The sequence below is a fragment of the Phoca vitulina genome, unplaced genomic scaffold, assembly GCF_004348235.1.
Source record: "Phoca vitulina isolate PV1807 unplaced genomic scaffold, GSC_HSeal_1.0 scaffold27, whole genome shotgun sequence".
Taxonomy (NCBI): domain Eukaryota; kingdom Metazoa; phylum Chordata; class Mammalia; order Carnivora; family Phocidae; genus Phoca; species Phoca vitulina.
The window spans coordinates 23,803,309-23,827,683 of record NW_022589730.1 but is presented as its reverse complement, the minus strand read 5'-3'; the positions used below and the strand labels follow the sequence as shown (position 1 = coordinate 23,827,683).

Sequence of the window (24,375 nt, the reverse complement as noted above, 5' to 3'; positions counted from 1 at the left end):
ATGCACAAACAATGAATCATGGAACACTGTATCTAAAACTAATGATGTAATGTATGGGGATTAACAAAAAAAATAATCACTGATCTAGAGAAAAAAATAAAAACAACAAAATACTGATGAGTATGGAAAAATTAGATCATTCCTACATTGGGCAGTTTCTTAAAGACTAAACATGAACCATAAGACCCAGCTTCTGCACTTCTGGGCATTTATCTCCGAAAAAAATGGACACTTATATTCACACAAGCGCCTGTACGCCAATGTTCATAGCACCTGGATGCGTAATAGCCATGAGCTGGAAACAATTCACACGTCCTTCAACAGACAAGCAAACTGCGGTACATCCACACCACGGAACCCTGCTCAGCAATAAGGAATGCATTACCACGCAACCACCAGAGCCAATTTCCAAATTATGTTGCATGAAAAAAGCCAATTCCAGAAGATTACATACTGTAGGACTCTGTATATGTAAACATTCTGATAAAATCCTATAAATGGAGAACCAGCTTAATACCATTTAATGGTTGTCAGAGGTTAAAGAGGGGGTGGGAGTGGGTATAGCACAGGAGAGGTAAGAGATCCTGGAGATGGAAATGTTCTGGATCTTAACCACATCAGTGACAAAATCCTGGTTTTTCTACTATAGTTTCCTGTACTACAGTTTGGTAAGGTACTACATTTGGGGGAAACGGAGTAAAGAGCCCCTGGGATTGCTCCACATTGTTTGTCACAACTGCATGTGAATCTACAATTCTCTCAAAGCGACAGTGTTTTAAAAGCAGTAGGTGGCCTGGAGGAAGAAGTGGGGAGACCCAAACACAAGTGGGATGGGAGTCCACCAGCAAGGGTGGGAGACTTTGCACATGGCTTTGAGACTATGGAAGCCAAGCCCTCACAGAGTATAAATGTGGAGGAGTGAGGCTGGCCTGAATTAGAAGGTATTGGTGTGAACTTGTATTTCTTTAGCCATATTAAAAAAAAACGCAAGCACATATTTATGTGTATGAGTATAGGTTTATACACAATCATTTCCTAGCTCTGTCCAAAGGGCCTGAGGGCAGCAACACTCCAGGGCAACCACTAACTTAATGCCCAGAAATTGGTTTCCAAGTACCTCTCCACTAGAAAGAATCCGGGCTCTTTAGGAGAAATGGATTCTGGGCTAGGGCAGAACACCACAAGATGTGTCTGGAACATGGTGTTGTTAAAAAAAAAAAACAACTCATGTCAAGAGGGCACAGAAGTCAGCTTAAAGTGTGCCCACCACCCTGATCTGGGACAGTTTGATCAAAATAGAGGTCACATATTATAACTCATTGAACAAAACAAACTCCTGAGTTCACACAGATAAGTGAATGGCTATATATGGGGAAGAGAAGGCATTTCCTTAGAAGCCAATAGAGAGCAGATGATGGTCACAAGTCACCATGTGCAACCACCATATTAAAAGTAAATCTAGGGGCACCTGGGTGGCTCAGATGGTTAAGCATCTGCCTTCGGCTCAGGTCATGATCTCCAGGTCCTGGGATCGAGCCCCACGTCAGGCTCCCAGCTTAGCGGGAAGTCTGTTTCTCCCCCTGCTTGTGCACGTGTACTCACGCTCTCAAATGAATAAATAAAATCTTTAAAAAAAAAAATCTAGGTAAGAAACATCAAAGGATGCTAAAATTAGATAAAAGTCCGGTGAGAAATAGAGATGTATATCCTCTTAAAGTATCTCCCCACAAAATATTGCAAAGAGAAAAAAGCAACTTCAGAGGGGGAACCTGGCAGACACCATCTGAAATGATCCAAGTTGCCACCACCTCTAACAGGACAAATCCGGCATCGAGTCATCCCACAGGTTGCAATGATCATCTCAGCATCTGGCCAAAAACACACACCCCAGATGGAGAGCCTTTCTAACAGTGCCTGGGCTAGCACCTTCAGAAGTGGCCACATCAGGAAACTCCAGGCTAGCCCAGGGCAATGCTGCAGACCAAAGGAAACTAGAGACAGGGCAGGCAGGTGGCAGGTGTCACCCTGGACTGGAGCCCTTCCTATCAAGGACAGTGAACCGCAAAGCCCAATTCAAGGAAATGCAAATTCCTTCAATTATTCTTGCAACTCTTAAGGTGGAAAGGGTTTCAAAATGTTTAAAATAGAGCATTTTCATTGTTCACCCTTCCACCTCCTTTCTGCCTAGACCGCAGGCGAGCTGGCACGAGAATGAGGTCCCAAGGATGGCAGGACAGCCAAATAGGAGCTGTGGCACGGCCGGATCATCCCGGGTGGCCCACCTCAACCCTCCTCTTTCCGTGGTGGGAAAGCAACCCCTTGATGGTGTCCAGGCACGAGAGTGGGGTTTCCGGTCACTCACAACCAAAGCCATCATAACATTTAATAGAATCCTGCATTCCTGGTTGCCCCTATTACTAATGGAAAAACCCACAAAACAGAAAAGAGCCCGGACTTGCTCCAGGAGAAAGGTGGCAAAGCAGCAGTAGGTTTTGTGAAGCAATAGCAGTTTAAAAAAAAGCGCCTGACCAGAAACAGGAGCAGGTCCATCTCCACGGAGACTCCAGGGAGTTGCCACATGGAGGGGGTGGAGGAGGAACAGGGCTGGAAGTAGGCCTCTGGTAGACCACTCCTAAAAGGGACAGGAGAAGTCTTCAGGGGCATCTTCCCGGAGAAGCAGCTCCGCGTTCACTCGGTAGCAAAGCAGCACCTGCTCTGGACACAAGAGGAGTTAAACATGCTCTCGGGTGTTGTTCTCCTGGATCACCACTTAGAACACGGTCCCCAGGAGAAAGATTCTCAATGCTGGAGGATATGGATTCAAGGTTTGTGTGCCCTCCCAATTCATGTTGAAAGTCTAACCCCCAGAGTGATAGTATTAGCAATTAGGGCTTTGGGGAAGTGACTAGGTTATGAAGGTGAAACCCTCAGGAATGGGATCATGCCCTTATAAAAAGGACCCTGGTGGGGCATGTGGGTGGCTCAGTCGGTTGAGCGTCTGACTCTGGATTTTGGCTCAGGTCGTGATCCCGGGGTCAAGGGATCAAGCCCCGTGCTTAGCAGGGAGTCTGAGATCTCTCCCCACCTCCCTCTGCCCCTCCTCCGCATGCTCTAATATAAACCTTAAAAAATAAGAGACCCTGGAGAGTTCTCTGGCCCTCACTGCTGTTTGAGGATACAAAGAGAAAACCACCAACTACAACCAGGAAGCAGGTCCTCAGCAGAACCCAACCACGGTGGCACCCTGACCTTGGACTTCCAGCCTCTGGAACCATGAGAAAGGAGTTTGTTGTGCACAAGCCACCTAAATCCGTGGTACCTTGGTACAGCAGCCCAAGTAGGGAAAGACACTGTGGGACTTCTAGAGTACAACCAGTCGGTAACCCGGGGACTTCTATAAACAACTTTCACTCCTAGTTCAACTTTGTTTCTTAGGCAATTTTTCTAATCAGTGCATCTGTATTGTAACCCCTCATAGTGGGCCAGTACTCCCTCCTTATTGTCAAGTTTCTTCCATACCGTTATGTTCATCCTCACTCTGAACAGTACTGTGAGGTAAATCCAGTTGCTTCTATTTAACATGTGAGAAAACAGATGAAGACATTAAGCCACTCGCCCAAGTCCTCATGGCAAGGAAACGGCATCAATGGGACAAGAATTCTGAGCCATGGCTCCCAATCCTGCATTCCTCTACCTCATCCACCTGGAATATCATTAATAGCATTGTCAATGTTTAACCTTTCCGTCCCTGCTTTAAGATTAGTGTATTATAAATGGCTAGAACACAAGATCAGAAAACAGTGAACAGGAGGAAATGCATGTGTTTTACCTGACCTTAGAAGAATGCTGCAGGAAATTCAGTACTCCATCTTTCTCTACTCGCTTGCATTTTTGTTTCTAAAGTGAAGAGGTATAAAATATGGTTCCCCATGGTGAGCCCACCCCTGCCTCCTGAGACCCCCCCCTCCTTGCAGTTAACATCCCCTATTCCAGGCCCTTCAAAACTTCTGCGATACCAGAATCTCAACTGTTCAGACCAGCAAGTACCAAATACCTATTACGTAAGACCCGCTGAGCCCTTGGCATGGTCTCTGCCCTCATCAAGGGGCTGAAGAGATAAGGCAAGTATGTAAAAAGTTAAGCAATCATCTGAGACATTAGTTACAGACCCATGACAGATGCAGAAACATAAGAGGATATGAGCAAATGCCAAGACCAAGTAATGGCGTGGACATTATTTACCGTATCTGCTTCATAGTACAAAGAATAGATTTCCCTAGGCTGAAGTAGTCAGGGAGGGTTCATGGAAAAAGCTAAAACTTAGCCTTGAGAATGAACTTAGAGAAGAAAAGAATATTTTAGGCAGAAGCAGCCTGGGCACAGAAAAGCTCAAGGCACATCAGGAGATGAGTGGACATTCTGTGGGGGGAAAGGGGAGTCAATCATACAAAGCAGTCAACTGATAATCAAATGTAGCAACCCTGAGGCTTTGGCCAGAACAGAGGCTTCAAGCTGGTATTAACAGCAGGATTACTTCTATCTCACGTGATAAGGAGCTAGAATGCTCGTGAGTTCTAGAGTTTCACCCTAAGACATGGCGCACAGGAGAGCTTTTTGTCAATAAAAGTTAGGAGGAGGGTGCAGACGGTCCTGAATGGGGAATGAACCACCACAAATGGTCACCACCTAGGTAATGCAGAGCCACGCACGGTCCCATCTAGCTCGCCCTGAAAACAAGATTACAGGCACAAAGCTAGCAGCGCCTCCTCCTCGGGTAACCAATTCCAAAACCAGCTTTGGAAATGCAGCAATAGGTCTTCCTCCCTGTGTTTACAAAAAAAATACTTGTGCATCCTCAAGGGGATCTAGCCAGAGTGGCTGTTCAGTCTTAAAAAAAAAAAAAAAAAAAAAAAAAAAAAACAGTGGAGACCTTTGTTCTAACGACCACTGGGGACTACGTTCACCAAAGCATAACTGTGCTAGGGAATTCCCCAACACGTGAGTGCGAGCGTGAATGAATGCGAAGGGATTGTCCAGACCATTCTGTCTGATAGGATGACCCAGAAGAGAAAGCACACTGACTCCCCAGGCCTAGGGAATTGGAATTCCCAATAGGTTCCTGATCCATGGAGTCCTATTGTGGTGAACTCTGGCCAGGCTCAAACAAGACTCTCCTACTCAGGAGATAGAGTATAACTCCCTCATTCTAAGGCTAAACATCTAAAATAGATAGGGGAGTCTGCCAATTGCAACATTAGAAGATAAATCTTAAATTTGTTTTTAAAATGTTTCTCAAGCACCATCTACGTGCTACACACTCTTGGCACTGGAGATTTTAGTAAGGAATATACTAAGTGCTGCTCTCATGAACCCCAAGATCTAGCTCAAGGGGCCAGGTATTGATAGATTAACAAAAACAAAACAAAACAAAAAACCCAAGGTAGTGGATTGAGTAGGTGGCAGAGAAGGTGTCCATGAAGGTGATCCACAGAGGCTGGGGTGATAAATGACCAGTGCAAAGACCCAGCAGAGACCACTGATGCAGAAGGACTAGGGCAAATGCACTGAAGGGGGGGGGGGGGCAAGAAGCCTGCAGAGCTCCCTGAATAAGCAAGGAAGCAGCTAGCATGGAAGGAACCAGAAAGTGAGGAAAACAGGGATACTAATGGATCAGGGTAGGCATGGGCCAAATTACATAGGGTCTTATGGGCCCATGACAGATTTGGGTTTTCTTCCAGAAGCAAAGAGAAGCGGCTAGATGGTTTCAAGCAGAGGAATGACCGAATCCAATGAGCACTTTCGAGGACTGATCTGGCTACCGTGAGAAGAAACTGGAAGGAGACAGGGAAGAAGCAGGAAAACCAGTCAGGAGACTATTGCCATTACCCAGCCAGAGACTGAGTTGGATGGGTCAGAGTAGCGAGCCCAGCAGGAAGCGGGGATGGGGGCTATTTGGAAGTTGAATCAACAGGACTTGCAGAAAGACTGGGTGTGGAGGGGAAGATGCCCTGAACTGGGGACTGATGATTAAATCCCGGATCTTGCCCTTACTAAATGAGGAATGGGGAGAACGTGGGGGAGAAATAGGGAGAGCATCTTTGCTTTGTCTAAAGATCTTTCATGGCGAGGTGGCACCTTCTGGCAATGGGCACACTTCCACTCTAGTGAGACCAGAAAGATCGGAGAAGCAGCATTGCGCTTTTCTTGACATTCACATTGTGACTCAGATTAAGTGAAACTTTTACAGAATCAGAGAGAAGGACCCAAGGGACTTGGTCCTACTCCCTTTAGTAAATGAAGGGACAGAGGCCCAGAGAGATCCAAGGGCTTGGCCAAGGTAGTTAGCGTCTCTAAGCTAACATCAAGTTATATTTGCATATTACAGGGGCGCCTGGGTGGCTCAGTTGTTAAGCGTCTGCCTTCGGCTCAGGTCATGATTCCAGGTCCTGGGATCGAGCCCCGCATTGGGCTCCCTGCTCCGCGGGAAGCCTGCTTCTCCCTCTCCCACTCCCCCTGTTTGTGTTCCCTCTCTCACTGTGTCTCTCTGTCAAATAAAATCTTTAAAAAAAAAAGTTATATTTGCATATTACAATCCAAGTCTCCAAGCAGAGAACTCTGTGCTCTTTCCATTACCCCACACTCGTTCTAGGCTGCTTTTATGTAGAGGAAGTCAGTGTGCATTTGTGAGTCAGCCTGAATACACCAATAGACGGGGAAACTGGAAAAATACAGTAACAGAACTAGTGACATGTAACTTAACTCCTTTAGATACAAACAAGCTACTGAGTATCCAGGAAAACATACACCCACCGCAGTAAATCCACAGGAGATGGTGCTCCCCCACCTCCACCAGCCCACAGTCCCCAGTAAGGTGCAACACCAGGATGCCACGTGCTGGAACCCTGACCTCACCGTCTGCAGCCTTGCACCTGCCCATTTTGCAGCCCTGCAGTACTTTGGGATTATAGTTCCTTTTCTCTGACTCATAAGCCCTGTATCCCCCCTGCTGTTCCTCGGATGCTACAGTTTTCAGGCATCTACCCCTGGATGAGCTCCATTTACTGAGATCCCCTGAAGTAGGTCATCAATATCAGAACACAGTTGAGTGGAATCATATGGGTGGGGGGGCCAATCCTGAAATATATAGCAAAAGACACGCAGCACCAACATTACCCCTGAAAATCCCTTACGCTGTCCATCACAGGTGCTCTCACTTCAAGAGGCTCCGAACTGCCTAAGCAAACAGATTCCCCCCACATCCCACCCTCACCATGGGGCAAAGCCTCACTAAGCAGGGTGATCACTAACACAGCTAAGAGGTTTTTGTCGGGTTTTGTGGTTGTTTCTTGGAGATTGGTTGCTTTTAACAGCACAACCAGCTGCACTCCTGACCTTTCAGTGCCTCCGTCTAGGAGCCAGGTTTACCCAAGCTGCAGAACAGTGCCACTGTTCATGCTCTTCAAAGAGCATCTGTTCTCTTTGGGTCTTCAAGTTCAACCTCCACCCCCTACAGCTGTGCCTCAGTCCAAGTCAACACTTCACAATGACCAAAGAGTTGCCACTGAGCAGAATTCACTTAAGAACTTCACAAAACTTCCATTTTGAAGTCTCACTTTTACAAATCATGGTCTTGACACAATAGAGGTCATAAGGAGGTTCATGTGATAGCGGTCTTACTATAGTACATAAAATCAATAGCATTATTCTTTATTAAAGGCTGCAGCAATTTTTATACCTGTAAGACAACTATGATTGTCATTTATCATCCCAAGTGAAAGTTAATGGCACAGGTTTCTTGCCTGTGTATTTTCCTGGTTGTATCTGAAGTCACCATAAGTCATGTTAACACAGCACCAGACAAACCATCATTAACATCTATTTAGGATAAAAAGTGTTACTTTAAGGCAAATTATGAACGCTGAGTTTTGAAAACTTCCTATGACCCCCTGTTTAAAACAAAGTTGAAACAGTAAAACTAAAATGATTCCATAAATCAAGATAATATTAATTTTATGGAAACACAGCCATCTTACCAAAAACGGTGGTACTAAATTAACTTTGTCCTCAAGAATAAGCTTCAACAAAGGACTACATGATAAGATTAGAGGCACAGCTCAGTGTATTGGAAGTAGCCCTGCAAAGATTCATGCAGATGTTTTCCCATACTTCGGGCATTACTGTATTTATTCTCTAGAGGAATTTATTTTTTCTAGAGGAACTTTTTAAAAGGGTATAGTAAATCAACTCTTATAGCCTCTTATAGCCACTGTTTTATATACTCCCATCTTTGCCTTCCTCAAGTAGCAAGGTAACTTATAGGAATCATTTTTATATCTTATTGGACGTCAGTCTTAAAGGGCAATGCAAACAAAACTTCAGCCCTATCCCGCCCTATCCACTCAAGTTGTCAACACCACAGCCCACTCCCAGTCTTGGAACCTGAGGCTGGAAAGAGCAATTTTCTGGATGGAAAAAAAAAAATGGGGCTCCCTTTCTAGTGAGCTCTTTTGAACAGCTCAGAGGAAGCTCTGGAGGTTAGAAGCTCCCAGGTGATAGGATTCTGATCTTCATCCCCACCCATGAAAGTGTGGTTCTTTCTAGACAGGGGCAACAGCCCTCCCCAACCCTCAGAGGAAAGAGATAAAAGGGCAAACTGAGGGACCGACAAGGACCAAGAGGGGAAACTTCCTCTCAAACCACCATCTTCAGGGCAGTCATGAAAGCCAAGGAACCACACTCCACCACTCCAGTGGTCTTGGTAAAATGCCTCCTTAATATGCTATTCTCAGACATCACAGTCCACTGAATTGTTAATTCCTTATTAAGGAGGACTAGCTTTTATGCACCTTTTAGGCTCATCCCTGTGCCTGATTAAGATTCTTAAATATCTGCATCTGCTACACAAATGCCCAACCCACTGAGGGTAAGACCGGAAGACACTGCAGGTGTGGGCCAGGGCAATTCCAGCACAGTGAGCTGGAAACGGCCATCTCTGCAAAAACAGAGCTTCAGATGCACCGTGGAGTTCATAGCCCAACCAGGCACAAAGTAGAATCCATGCCACTGTCCACCTGCATAACACTGGTCAAGTAGGACTGAAAACTACCAGCTTACCCAGTTCGGTGCCGTGAACTAGCTCAAATACTAACCACTATTTACTACATTGAATTAGCAGTAAGTGAAAAATTACCATTTCTGAAGATGTCCACTTGCACAGTAATTTAACAGGAAAAATACTTGAGATGCATAAACCTAGCTCAGCAAGGATGTGCTACCACTGAACCCCTGGCAAAGCCCAAGCAACAGAAGGCAAGAGTTCAAATTCCAGTGTCAAGAGCAGACTTACTGAGAGCAAGTGCAAAACAGTTACGGCCTAACTAGCTATTCGGCTGGCGCTCAGCTACACCACTGTGGTTATGGGCTCTGGGTCCAGGGCTGCTGGGGTTATTTATCACCTTGGACATGGTAGTCTCTGGCCAGCATTTAGGCAGTTTCTGATTTGAGACAATTCACACTGCAACCTGAGCACAGGTCAGGTGGATACCCCGAGTGTCTGCCCCATTCAGTAAGAACGCTGTACCTGGCTGAGTGTTGTGTAACCCCAATGGCCTGCTGAGTGGTGTTGTTTCTGACTGCCAGTCACATTCCAGGGAATCATCATCTTCTAGTCAGCAAACACCCATTTAATTCAAAGAAGCAACCGAGTTGGGGCCTTCATATTAAACTTGTAGTTTTATTCAGGTTTGATTTTAACAAATGTGTCGGGGAGAAGAGAGCCCACAGGAAAGGGTGAAGTCCATGGGGGCAGGGCCCTCCCAGATGCCTGAGGAGGGGGCAGGTCCCCTCCCCTCTCTTCCCTCCCCAGCTAAAGGTATTTGGGGAGAGACATAGGCAGGGGAGGGGGCTGTTCCCCAGTCTCCGGGGTGGTGCTTGGGGTAAAGGGCCATGGGGAAACAAGGGACCAGAACAGGGATGAGTGGGGGAGGGCACAAGGAGCCTTTAAGGATGGATTAAGGTCAAAGAATGGGAGGCAAGGAAATAGAGGAAGACGCAGGAGAGCCTTAAAACACTTTTAGTAGAGGAGATGGATGAAATCCAAGAAAACAGTTCTTATGGGACTATTTATAAGAGGTGTTAAGGCCCATATCCCAGCACTGATTTTAGGGTTTTTCTAGCAGGTTAGACGTGGAAGCCACCATCAGAATCCAAAGTAGGGACTGTTAGTCAAAAAACCCAATTATAAACTCAAAAGTACCATAGATAGCCATGATCTAGCAAGAAAGGAAACCAAGCACAGGACCGATCTCCCAAATCCTATTCTACGGGGGTGAGATGCGGCATCTCTATTTTCGCTAGCCCTCCAGGTCTGTTACACCCCAAGTGAGAAAACTATGGCTCTAGTACCTGCAACACCCACAGCCTCTTCAGAGGGAAGCAGTGTTCCCAGTGACCACCATCTTTGAAAGTTCCTTGGCATAGAAGGCCAAAGCCCCCTGGACCAGGTACCTGCCCAGAAACAGCCACTCAAAGGGCCGCTTTCTATCAAAGCTTTAAAGCTTTTGTCATTAGTGACAGAACAGCCAATCTCCTGTAGATATTACAGCCCATCTAAACTGGTACTGGAGATTCAGAAAAGGGTACTTAATCCAAACCAGAGCGGAGAAGACAGGAAAAAAACAGAGCCAAGAGTAACGGAGTCCTGTTGATGGCATCAGTGGGGTGGGAAATGCAGTGCGGCCAACTGCCGACAGGATAGCCTGGTCCCTGAAGCCTCAAAGGTCATGGCCAGCTTTCTGGCCCCTGAATGCTGCACTGGCACATTAGGCTAGGGTACGCAGACCAGCTAAGCCCGGCTCCTGGGAGCGCATCCTTAGGGCAAAGCCAACATCCTGAAGTACCCTGGCAACAGCCAAGTATGCCAAGTGCCAGCAAGGGCTAAAGACAGACATAGGCATCCTGTTAGTAGGGCACGACAGGATGCTCTTCTCAGGACAATCTGGGGCAAGCCCCACCATCGTAAGCTACAGAACAGTTAGGCCTGGCGCCTTAGGGTTGAGAGGATAGGTGGTCTTATAAAACTAAGACCTTCGGACTCCTTTGTTCCCTCCCCACACCTGAAAAAGATGACACACATAGCCCAGAGCCTCTCCAACGCTGGTGCTTTGCTAGTTTAGAACCCAGTCCAAGGCACCCCAAGCACCCTGCAAGCCCTCACACACTCACCCCTACATTGCCCTGCACTGTAGCTTCCCAGAAGACCAGACCTTCTCCTAGCAACTCCCATTACAGTTCATGTGTTGTCATTATGTCATCAACAGGCCTCTGAGGGTTGTTGTAGCTTCTTACCCATGTCACAAGTAACCGAAGCCTAGAGGTTGAGCAATCGCCTAAGGTCACACAGCTGGTTAAGTGGGGAACCAGGGCTCAAACCCAGGTCTATCCAGTCTAAAGGTTATGCTCTTAACCTCTATGTTCCCTGTTCCTTTCATTGCCCCCCATTTGATTGTGGTATAATACATAAGAAATTTACCATCTTCACCCTTTTGAAGTGTACAGTTCAGTAACATTAAATGCATTCACCCTGCCATATAACCGTAACCACTGTGCGGCTCCAAAACTTCTCATCTTGTAAAACTCAACTTCTGTACCAATAAAACCGCCCATCTGGACTCTCCCGTCCTGCAACCACCATTCTACTTGGTCTCTGAATTGGACTCCTGTAGGTGCCTCTCATGTAAGTGGACTCCTAAAGTCCATTGGTCATATCCTCGAGGTTCATCCCTGATATAGCATCAGAATCTCCTTAAGGCTGAAAACTACCTCACTGTATGGATATACCACATTTCACTCATCCATTCATCCAGGATGGACACTGGCTTGCTTTTATCTTTTGACTATTGTGAATAATGCTGCCTCCCCCCACCCCTTTCTTATATCAAGTGTCTAACATCCTGCCTGATGCATAGCAGGGGGAAAACAGGCCACAAAGAGCATTTGGGGGTCCAACACGTCAGGTCCCATCACATTGTAAGGGCATTCTCATCAGTCTGGTGTGCAGTTTGACAGTTACACGTGTATACACAGTAAAATGACAAAAGAGCAAGCAGCTGGACAGCAAAGCAAGTAGTTTCTGGCTGAGGAAACATTCATTTTCCTCATTTTATAAACAAACATTAGCCCTCATTAGCAAGTATAGGCAAATTGAAAAGGATTAAATCTGATGAGATAAAGCAATTTATCTCCTTTTAACGTATTAATACCTTCTTCAAGCTTATTCATACAACAAATGAACCACTGGATTGGGAGAACGCAAGGTCAGAAGATTCCTTTGCAGGATGGGCTGTGACTATATCCCAGCAGGTAGAAGGTGCCCTGAACAACTGTTGGCTTAGTGATCAATCCAAAGGATCTTCAGATGAAGACTGAGGATCACCTGTGTGAGGGAAGACACCAGAAACCAACTCAGTCTTTTTTTTTTTTCCCCGACTCAAGTCTCTCCTGAAAGCCACTTTGTCTGGGCTCACATGAAGGATGGAGATCCGTATTTGTCCCCAACCCCCATCAGGACTCATGGGCATCTGCCTGAGACTGTTAAATTGAATTGGGAATAAAAAGGAGATTATGCTTTTAATGTGACTTTAGGAAAGGCAAAAAAAAATTGTGATCATAATTGTGCATAGGTTAGGATATTCAAAAACAAGGTAGTTATATTAGCTTTTCATGTCCACAAATGTTACTTTCTGATATTCCACATTCACACCTTGTGCTAAGCCTTTAGGCACAGTAATAAAGAACATTTAATTATCTCCTGATGGGCTCCACATTCATAGGTTTAAGCAAGTGCCAGAGGAAACAGATGGGCCTTCCACTGGGTACCCGAAGCCAAAAACCAAAATGACAGGAGAAAATGTTACAATAAAGCTGGCTCCTTAATGGAAAAAAGGCCTTCCCTCGAAGTGCCATGGGCTGGAAACTGGAGGGAAGTACAGGTAGTCTTCAAACCAATTCAACAGCATTTACGGAGTTTCTACCATATGCAAAAACTATCTTGGGAACTAAGGGATGGGAGAAGATTCAACCTACATCTTGAATAAGAGCAACCTTACAGATATGCACACTCAACCATCAATTGCACATACATAAGAAATCCAGAATTAGTTATTTCAAAGGTTTATAAAATTTGGCTTTGTGACTCATCCTGTTTTTAGCAGAAACAGTCAGATATGTAATTGGTGAAGCAGAGTAAGGAATACCTGCGAGCTCACCATGCGATCAAGCAGACTGCTAATGGCCCCACTCTGGGTTCCCCCCACGGTCCCCAGGTTACCACCATTCTTGTTCCCCCCCCTCCACTCAGTTTCATTATATACATATATCCTCCAACAGGATCCATTTTGCTAATTTCAGGAACTCCTAGAAGTGGTATCATTCTGTATGTATTCTCTAAAGCACTCAAGACTGGCAGCACATAAACTGAGGTAGTTTTCTAAGCATGCATCCTATCATTGGCAAGACTGTACTGGGGTCTGGTGGCCAGTTATCAAGAGATAAACTAGAGTCCCAGTGAATGGCCATGGCACACAAAATAAATAGCTGAATATAGTATAGTTTACCAGTTCGAGGATTACCTTTTCACCTTCCCCAAAGAATACCAGTTCCCAGGTCAGAATACAAATGGAACTGGAATTCTGTCCAGTAGGTTTAGCTGCGGAGGCTGGTCTCTAAGCCAGGGGACCTGAATTTGGTGCAGAGAACATTATAAGGGAAGTCTTTTGAATTCCATGCAGAAAGCATCTGAATGTTCTCGTTCACTTTTAGGATTTCACATCACAACACATTCTGGCAAAAGCTCTCTGGGAAAAATCGTTACCTTTCCACGATGGGCCCCTTCATTCCTTCCCCAAACTTCAGCCAAGGAGAGAAAAGCCTCTAGGGTCCATGTCAGTATCAGAATCGCTCATACGAGGGCAGGAATTTATGAGCCGGTGCATAAATGTTAAGAGAAACATTATGAGCTATTAACTTGGAGCTCAGATCTAGAAGCTTCATTCCCACAGCAAATCAGCAAGATAGTACCAGCGCTCATCCACACCAGGATCCAGACAATGTGAGGACCTCCCTCCTCATGTCCCACCTAAAACGCCCGTTTGGAGGGGGCTGCTGAACCACTTGGACAAAGCCCCTGAGAAGCACCTACAGTTATGGCAGAAAATGGTTTGGGTCCTGGCTATCCCTCTGTAAGGTGCTCTCCTCAGATGCTGGAAGAGAAACCTTGTCTGAGATGGCCCGGACTAAACCAGCAGATATGAAAGGGCTTCCCAGAGTACCATGCCTGGCTCTCTGCTTGTATCTTAGAATAAAATGCTCACTAGACACCAAGCATAGCAGGAAAGAAGATGCTCCTGCTATGCAGCTGGGGGAGTGGGGGGACAGAGCCAGGCGAAGTGCCTGGAAAGGAGTCAAGGAGTGGTTACATTTCCAGTCCATCAGGTTTACACTGCATTAGTGTCCTACACCTTTTCTTACATTTAGCTCAAGATGTGAGCCCCTTTGGGGGCCAAGAAGGGCTAAGGAAAGCCAAACACAATTTTGCCTGCATTTGGGACAGCGTGAAGATGCACCAGGATGCCCATGGGGTTGAGGGTGGCGGCAGCAGAAGGACAAAAAGCACTAAGTTCCTAAAGAACTGTAGGATCTGACCATCTGCCCATCTTTCTGTATGCAGACCATCCCTTCTCCTTTCTCCTCTGGGAGGATGCTCTGCTGCTGGGGGGCAAGGCAGTGCTAAGGAGAAAGGACCTTCCACGAACTAGACTCTTCTGTACAGATGTTCCACCATCAATGGAACAAATCCTCGTGGAAGGCAGAAGCCAGCCCTTGGCTAGACACCTGGGGTGGGGGTGTGGTCACACTTCCCTGGTAAGAGTACAGCTTCCAGCCAGTCCGTAAGCCGAGCTCCCCCATTTGTAACTGGGAGGAGTTAGTACGGAGTTAATACAGAGCACTTAGAAATAACCTGGCTCAAAAAGGACTCCATGAACGTTAGCTATCCTAGCCCTCTGAATCAGGGTTTTCGTTTTCTTTGGGTAAATACCCAGTATTGGGATTACTGGATCATATGGTAATTTTTTTTTTTTTTTGAGGAACCTCCATAGGTTTTCCATAGTGGCTGCACCAACAGTACAGGAAGGTTCCTTTTTCTCCACATCTTCTATCTTGTTAATTATGCTTCCATTAAAAAAAAGTTAGCTATCAGGGAACCTGGGTGGTTCAGTCCATTAAGCGTCTGCCTTTGGCTCAGTTCATGATCCCAGCTTCAACCCTCTGCCCCTGCCCATGTGCGCTATCATAATAAAATTTTAAAAGAAAAAAGCTATCATAACCAGTGTTTTCCCCCCCCACCCCCAAGTGTAGAGCTCAGACATGTACAAACTCTACATGGAGAAAATATATGCCATTGTGCCTTCTTAAAGATCTGTATATTTTATCCTATTCTGGTTTCTAGGACTTCTAAAATTATTCAATAAGCAAACAGTTATATACCTCTTAATACAGGTAATACAAGGAAAACTACAAGTGAACATGCTAAGCATATGAAAAGATGCGCAATCCTCGAGGGGAAATCAACTTTAAGTCAAAAAATGAACCAGGTAGTCTAAGTTTAAAAAGAGCAACAATGGCCAGTGCTGGAGGAGAGGTGAAGAAAGTTTTCTGAAGGTTACTGGTCATATTGAGGACTAAACATGCATGCCAGCAATTCTACTCTTAAGAACTTATCCTAAGTGAATAATTGAAAGAGGCTCCAAGAATGTTCTGCAACATTTTCCACAATACCAAAAAATTATAACAATTCAATGTTCATCAAAATTAGAACAGTTAATACTATGGTAAATCCATAATATGCCATATTATACAGCCATTAAATGGTAAAAATTACCTTTATATGCTACCGGCGGGGGGGAGGGGTGGAGGGGAGAGCCCTAGATTAAGATCTAGAGTATTATCTATGGCATGATCCCATTTTTGAAGTATAGATTGTACTGTGCATTAGTAAAGCAGTGACACCTAATAGAAAAACTACATATGGAATCTTAAATTTTTTTAGTAGCCATGTTAAAAATAGGTGAATCAAATACTTTAGCCCAATACAAAGTATTTCAACATTTAATCAACAGTAGTGTAAATGAGATATTTTACATTCATCCTTTTTACTAAGTCTTTAAAATATGGTGTATTTTTACTGTTTATACTTCCAGCTCATCTCCATTTAGGCCAGCCTCATTTCAAGCGCTCAGGAGCACCCTATTGAACAACAGGTCTGGAAACTACACCTATAAGTGATTAACAGTAGCGATTTCTGGGAACGAGATTAACAGAGCCTTCGCCCTTCCTACATTGTAGGAATTGTTCCAATAATCATTTGTATTAACATAAAAAAGGCATTGTCAAAAGTGTTTTTTAAATTTCCCTTAAGAAGGGGCGCCAGGGTGGCTCAGTCGTTAAGCATCTGCCAGAGTCCTGGGATGGAGCCCCACATCAGGCTCCCTGCTCGGCAGGAAGCCGGTTTCTCCCTCTCCCACTCCCCCCTTGTATTCCCCCCCCCCCCCCGCTGTCAAAATCTTTAAGAAAAAACAAATTTCCCTTAAGAACTCCAAAGACAGACCAGAAAGCACAGCTTCAGTGGAAAACTTCGTCCCAACTGCTTTTGCTCATTCCCCAGGGGGCAGTGCTAGAGTGGAACCTTTTAGCCTTCGGCGAGAAGGCCAGCACCCAGCACTACGACTCAAGGGAGAAACAAGCTGACCAACAGTTAAGCCTATGCAGTGAGCCAGACACTGCACTAGGGTCACTTCACATGTTAGAGCACGTGATCGTCCAGGACTCTTAGGACGCAGATACCATCCCAGTTTCAGGTAAAAAAAAAAAAAAAAAAAAAAGGCTCAGAATGCATCTATTCCAAAGTGTCAGAGCTGAGCATTTAACCACACACCAGGACAGTCTGTACGAAGATCATGACCAGAGGCCAGGACTGCCCACACCAAGGTCAGGATCTGATCTTTATTAAAATCATGTTGTAAGATTTGCATTTCTTTAGAGAAAATCCCACCCATCCTTTTTATTTGCAAGAACCCCCAGATCCTAACATTTCTCCTTTAAGCTCACAGATCCTCAAACATAAGTTCATCTAAGTATTTTTATCACCCCAAACTGAACAGGTTTAAAAAAAAAAAAAAGTATTCCTTGCCCCATCCCTACTTTTCTATCCACCCTCAAGCTGGAAACTTCAAGGTCCTATTGGACTCCTCCTGCCCTTGCCCACATAATCACACATTTGTTGAATTCTAGGCTCAATAATCCCTAAGTAGCTATAAAAAACAGTATAAGCATACTTAGCACACATATCTTAGTATGTAAATACCCCTCAATAAAGGAAAACTGATAGACATCACTTTAACCACAGGATCAAAGGGATACCATCAGAAATGGGACACGTTGATAGCACAGATCTCTTGAAATGGTGCACTAAGACCCATCACTCCTGAGGTTTTCTTAGCAAAAATTCATAAACTCCATGTAAACAGGAGAATACATCATGATTATTCAAACTGAAGGCTTCTCTACAAGGTAATGGACTAATACTCAAATTGCCTATGTTGTAAAAGATAAACTGAGGAACAGTCCCTAATTGGAAATTAAGGGCACTAAGACGCTAAACAATGTGGAATCCTAGAAGGGACCCTGGACCACAGAAAGGTCATTAGTGGAAAAACTGGTGAACTTCCAGTAAGGTTCATAGACCAGTTTCAACAACTGGGCTGTGCTTATGAGGTGTTAACATTGGGGGAATTTGGAAAAACACACCAACTCCACGCTATTTTTGCAACTGTTCCAGAAATCTAAAATTATTTCATGATCAAGAACTAAGCTATTACTATGGCTACTACCCCCAAATCGGTCTTGCTTACCCCTTCCCCCCCATGCTTCCTATCATTCTTCCATTGCCTCCCGATAATGCCCTCCTTCCACCCTCCATGCCTATTCAAATCCTATTCACTCAAGGCCCAGTCACAACCCACCGCTGCTAAAGGAAGTCCTCCCCCCACCCCACTGCAGCACACCCACCTGCTCCTTCCACAAAACATCTGTAATGGAGTATCTGCACTCCTCCCGTGATCCATGGGTAATGCTGTATTGCTAACTTTGCGCACTTTAGGTTTCACTGCCCAATGACAATGCAAAAGGTGTAGACAAGCCCATAACAGATGTTTCACTCAAATGGACTGCTTTTTAATGTGGTTTCTGGGAGTCTACTGAAATGTATTAGTTGAAATAGTTGGCCCATTATAAGTTTACCTTGAAAACTATGTATAGTTAAATACACCATCACTTAGGGAAGGCTGTATTCAGACTTTAAAGTTTTTAAGCAGTATAGTTTATAGCTGACCATTACCACAGAAAATATTTAAGAACAAAAAACCCTTGCCAGACCTTAGAAAATGTATTTTCTACTCAGATACCTTGGCACTCCAACCAGTAACGGAATGCCAGCTTTATGAACAAAATAAGTACAATGGTATACAGAGAGACTCTGACCAGACCTAGAGTTGTCAAAAAGCCTTCTAATGGGTGGCTTCCCCTGCAGCTAATCAAGTGAACTATTAGGAGCACATTAACCAAAAGGAAACTGGAAGAAACTAGCAGCCAGAATGCAAGCTTTCCCAAGAGGCCCGAGTGGGGAGACTTGGTGTCAGCAAAGAGCTACAAAGAAGTTCCAGCAGGACTTGGGGCAGGGGGATTTTAGGGGGGAATGAGGGGGGGGGGGGGAAGACAAGCTCTTAAGTATCTCTTCAGTACAAGGCATAGTGCTAAACACTGGAGGCTCCAAAAAAACATTTGTTAGGTCCTCTGCTCTCTAGGTGTGCTCCACCTACCTGGGGAAAAAAGGACGGGACAAGAACTCTGGACAAGGGGGTTGGGCAGGGCAAGCTCACTCAGTGCGTACCTGTAATAGGCAGAGAATATGCCTGGGCAACCGGTGACAATTTGCATGCAAACTTTGGAATTCTGATGCTCACCAGCAGAGCGAAGAGCCCACTGGCTTTACATGTGCATCTGAGGAACGGGAGCAGACAGGAAAGGGAGTGGGAACCAGGGATAGGAAAGGCAGCAAGACGCAAGGCAGAGAATAAGGCAAGGAGGAAGGCAGGAGCACGCTAATGGCCTCTGTGCAGCTACCTAGCTTCATAGGACCATAAGGAAGCCAGAGCCCTTGAGTTTCTCAACATCCACTCAGCCAAGCCACCATGGTTCCCAGAATCAGATGCTAAGATGAAGATCCCTGTTCAAGCGATCCATTAGGCAATGCTCCCAGGATGGGGTTGAGGGGGTGGGGAGGAAGTGGGACAGGGAAGGGAAAGGCAGCAAGCAGGGGTGTGACATTCAGCAAAATCCAAGCAGAGGAACTTTGGCTCAACCTGCACATCTCTGGAAAGAATAGGGGCCTCACCTTAGGGCAGCCCTGTTCCCAAGGTTGGGGGGGGAGTGGGTGGTTGGAAGCTACAGCTGTTATGCTCCCATTGGTTAAAAGGCTGTTCTGTTCTTAATCTCAGGAAAACAAACTGAGGGTTGCTAGAGTGGTGGGGGGTGGGAGGGATGGGGTGGCTGGGTGACGGACATTGGGGAGGGTATGTGCTATGGTGAGCGCTGTGAATTGTATACCACTGATCAATCACAGACCTATACCTCTGAAACAAATACATTATGTTAAAAAAAAGAGTAGGAAGGGAAAAATGAAGGGGGGGAATCGGAGGGGGGAGAAGAACCATGAGACTATGGACTCAGAAACAGAGGGTTCTAGAGAGGAGGGGGTGGGGGGGATGGGTTAGCCTGGTGATGGGTATTAAAGAGGGCACGTACTAAATGGAGCACTGGGTGCTATACGTAATGAATCATGGAACACTACATCAAAAACTAATGATGTAATATATGGTGACAAAATTAAATAAAAATAAAAATAAAGGGCTCTTCTGGGGCACAGGGTGCATGCTCAGGCTCCAGGAACCTTGGACACAGACACAGGTGCTACCGGGAGTGAACAAGCACCAGGTAGGTACATGTACAGGAGAGTCCAGGGCTTTTCTGAAATATCATTTGGGAGCCAACAGGAGTTTGACTCCTTAGTGCTTCCAAGGGTGGCAGGTGGGTACAGAGGCTGGCAGCTCCTGTTTTCCAGACGGACACCTGGGAGACACCTGCACACCGGATGCATAGGTATGCTTTCCAGACGGACACCTGGGAGACACCTACACACCGGATGCGTAGGTAAAGCAGAGACAAAGCCCCCATTAACATACACAGGGTGGATCCACCAGGAAACTAGCAGCACTCAAACATCCACTTGTCAGTTAAAAATCAAACAAAATGGTTTGATGGTACTTCTTTCAGTCTGGCGATTTCCCCATCACTCTTCTGGCTAAAATCAAAACAGCCTACTGACGGACTCAACTGAAAGAGCAATACTTATAGAGGGGTTATTCTGGATGAAAACCTAAGTCAGACTATTTTCTGCAATTATCACAATCAAGCTGTACTTCCCAGGCTTGCACATGCTCCGGTCTTCCTGGGACCTGTACAAATCAAATTAGCCCATGTTTCCAACCCACAGGAAAAAAAAATTATGAATACTCGCCACATACATGCCATTTGTGACAGGACCACCCATCGTCAGCTCCAGCTTTCTGTGAAGATTAGAGGAGGCTGACTCACCTTGACCTCACCCTCAGAGTATCTGGCATGGACTCTAATTCTTTTCCCACCCAGAAAAGTCCCACTAGAGAGAGAACAATTTCTCAAAGGTGAGGCGTTGGGTCTTCCGAAAACAGGCCTGCCTTTATTAACAGGAAGTAACCATAGTCAGGGACTAAAATCTCCAAAAAAAAGTAATTCACATAGCATGAGCACCTCCCGTTAGAGTGTGCAGATAGGCAGACAGCAAGAAATTAGTAACGGGGGGGGGGGGGGGGGGGGGAGTCTTCTGGAATAAGAATAGACTAATATACTAAGTTCTTACCTGAAACTGTACTTTCAGGTTAATTTATGCACTTAAAAGGTCTGCTTCCAATAAGATCTTCCAACTAGGTCACTAAAGCAACAGGTATAGTCCTAAAGGGCTTTAATATTTCCATCCCACTTATAAATGCTGTTGACATAATGGATAATTATTTCCATAATGCATAATACAGTACAGTGCGTGCCTGGATCCAGCATTCATCACGTTGGACTAGCCTAGCAAGTTAAAAGGGGGAACATTGTTTTAATACACTAAAATGAACAAATCATCTAAGAAAATGAATCGGAGTAGCAGGCACGATTTCTCTGTGTAATTTGTGATTCATATGCATACTGAGAACCCAGCCTAGCAAGTAGGGTGATAATGGTGAAGAAACAATGCAATTGCTTCTCATAGTAAAGCTTAAGTAACTCACAAAGAACAACTGCTCTAACTTCAATCTGGAAGCTACTGGGTGAGCCACAGAAAGTCTCCATTCCAGATTCATCTACCTAAAAGTGATTAAGAAACCCCCTAACACGGCCCAGCCTTACGAAGGCATTCTAATACTTTGAGTTGTCTCAAACCCTCAACACCCACGAAGCCACTTTAAGGCCCTTGTGTGTTCTCTCAAGAGGTTTTCCTTAGGATAGTGTTGTCCTTACCACAAGCCCAGAAAATTACCCTCAAACTCCGGCTCCAACTTCCACTAGTGTTCATTTACTAATAGTTAACATAAAATACACTCACTTATAACAGGAAATATACTGGTTTCCAACAAGAAAAATCGGGTGTCTTCCCCTGAAAGTGTGATCTATTAAAAGCAATGCGATCTTGTTTTTCAAGATCAGGGCTTCAAAAGTTAGATTTATTCAGTTATCCACTAGCTTCACGTAAAACGGCAATTATCTGATGAACTTGGTAATACATTGCAGGTATGGGCCGTTGAGGCACTCATTTTATTTGGCAGTCGAGCAGTATTTCCGTGCACTTCTGTGTGTTAAAGCTTCAGCGTTTCACACTCTAGTTCAGGGGTCTTCCCCGCTGGGATCCAGCTCTAGTCCAAGTTCCTGACGACCCGCCTCGCGGGAAGACTGAAAGCCAGAGCTTTGAGGACTCCTCCCAAGACGCACAGCAGTAAAGCGGGTGGGGCGCTTTCCAAAGCCAGAAGCGCCAGAGATTTTCACCAAACTCCCCCCTGCCATCTTTCCCACACCTCACCCGCCTTCCTCCCCCCTTCCAGCAGCTGTCGCCCATCTGCAAGCCCGGCCGGAGCCCTAGCGGAAATGGAGTAGGTGTCTGAGGCTGCCGCGACCCCACCCTCGGCCAGGTTGCAGCCTCCGCAGCCACCTCGGGAGTGTCCTCCCCACTCGGCTCTAACTTTTCCCCGGAAAAATGAGAAAATTCGTCCAACGACGCAGCCAGCCCACCCAGCCGCAGAGCGCGCCCACGCGCGGGGCAGCTGCGAGAACCAGGTGAGGATGCAGAAGTGGCCCTTCCTCCCCACCTAGACCTGTTGGCCCGGGCAGGTCTCCTGCAAATCGCACACCCACGCGCGCACCCTCCCCCCCCAGACACACCCACTCTGCACGCAGACGGACGCACAAGACGCTGTCAAACCAGTCACAGCCCCGGAAAAGACCGGGCGTGCAAACCTCTAAAACTCACTGAAGGGGGGAGGGGCACGTGCTTAAAGGCCCCGGCCCCCAGCGGGGCCCCGGCGGCGGCGGCGGCTGAGCGGCCGCGGGCGCTCGGGGAGGCGGCGGCTGGGCCCGAACTTTAAACTGCCGCGGAAGCGGGGCGTCTCCACCCAGCCACACCTGTTCCCGACCGTGGGGGCCGAGCCCCGCACATCCCCGCTGACCTTGAGGGCATCCTGGATAATCCACACCCCACCCCCAGGTCAGCTTTCCTCCGACCCCCTTCCCATCCGTAACCGAAGCCTTCCTGGTACCCACGCAGAGGGGCCGTCTTCAGCCGCCCACCCCGGGCAAATTAAGAACGCGCTTTCCTGGGGTCTCCGCAGATCCTTCGAGCATCTCACTTGACCCGTTGTTTATCCCCCTCCGCAAGCCATCAAGCCCCTCACAGCAGGTTGGGTCCCCTCCTCTCCACCCCAAGTGGGCTAACATCCCCTACGTGCGGGGTTCCCCCCCACCAGTGCGCTGGAGCAAAGGAAGCCTTAGAAGGACGCCCTTGCGAGCTGCCGCTGCAGAGCGGGGTCCACGGGCAGGAGAGGGGGCGGCAGCGGGGCTGTCCCCACGCTCCGGGCTCCGCACTGGCAGGGACGGCCCCCCCTCCCCCACAGACCGGGAAACTCTGCACAGCCAGGCGAGGAAAGCAACAGCAGGGCGTCGGGGAGGGGGCGACAAGCCCCGGCCGGGGACAGAGCTGCCGAGCAGGCGCCGCGGGGCCGCCGAGAGCCGCGGCCGGTGAGCGCAGGACACTCCCGGAGCAGCCAAACTTTCTCTACCACCCGAAGTTCTGGGCGCCCGGGAGGAAGCGACGGGGAGGCTGCCAGGCGGCTCCGGGACCGCAGGAGAGGGCGCCCCCGAGGGCCGCGGCGGCCGGGAGAGCACCGCCCTCGCCCTCACCTGGGCCGCCGGGACGGCGGCGCGCGGCCCGCACTCACCTGGCTGTAGAGCTCGCTGACCGACATGACCCCGCGGGCCGGCCCGAGCCGGGGCACCGTGCCTGGCGTGCGGCCCTCGCTCGTGCCCCGCCGGGCGGCGGGTCCTGACTCCTCTCCGCCCGCCGGCTCTCAGTCCACGGCCGGCCCGCCTGGCGCCATCTTCCCGGGCTGACCGAGAGTTTCCCGGTGTCTCGTCGCTTTCCCCTGGACCTGCCCCGCCGGCTTCCTGGAGGCGCCGCGGCCCGCTCGCTCTCGGCCGGCGCGACCTTTACTCCCGCGGTGGCGGCGCCGCTGCGGCCGGGCAGGCAGGAGTTGCGGGCGGGGGAGGAGGCGGCGCGGCGCCGCTCCCCGCTCAGGTATGGGAGGAGGTGCCGGCGCCCGGGAGGCAGGGCCGAAGGCAGGGAGGGAGGGCCGCGGAGCGGGCGGCCGGTACGCTGCGGCCGCCGCCTTTGAGCCCTGCCGGGGGCCGAGCTGGACGCGCCCTCCGGCGCCCCCGCCGCAGCGGGGTCTACGGGGCCGGGGGCGGGGCCGGGCGCGGAGCTGCCGCCGGCCGCCCCCTGCTGGCCGCCGAGCGCACGCCGGCACAGGTGCGCGCCGGGTGCTGCACCTGCCGCGCCTCGCTCCCCTTGCTCTCGGCAGAGGCTGCGCAGGGAGAGCGGAGACAAGAAAGAGAAGTAATAGAGGGCGAGGGGAG

General features: G+C 47.6%; 1 protein-coding gene across 1 annotated transcript in view; it reads right to left on the bottom strand.

Moving 5' to 3' along the window:
- MYO5B (myosin VB) overlaps nucleotides 1–24,016 on the bottom strand; it is a 335,175-nt gene extending 311,159 nt beyond the window's left edge. The window contains exon 1 of the mRNA XM_032422730.1: nucleotides 23,682–24,016. Coding sequence (XP_032278621.1) covers nucleotides 23,682–23,708 — 27 coding nt within the window. The 5' untranslated portion in view covers nucleotides 23,709–24,016. The remainder of the gene's footprint in view (nucleotides 1–23,681) is intronic.
- Between the last annotated feature and the right edge of the window lie 359 nt (nucleotides 24,017–24,375).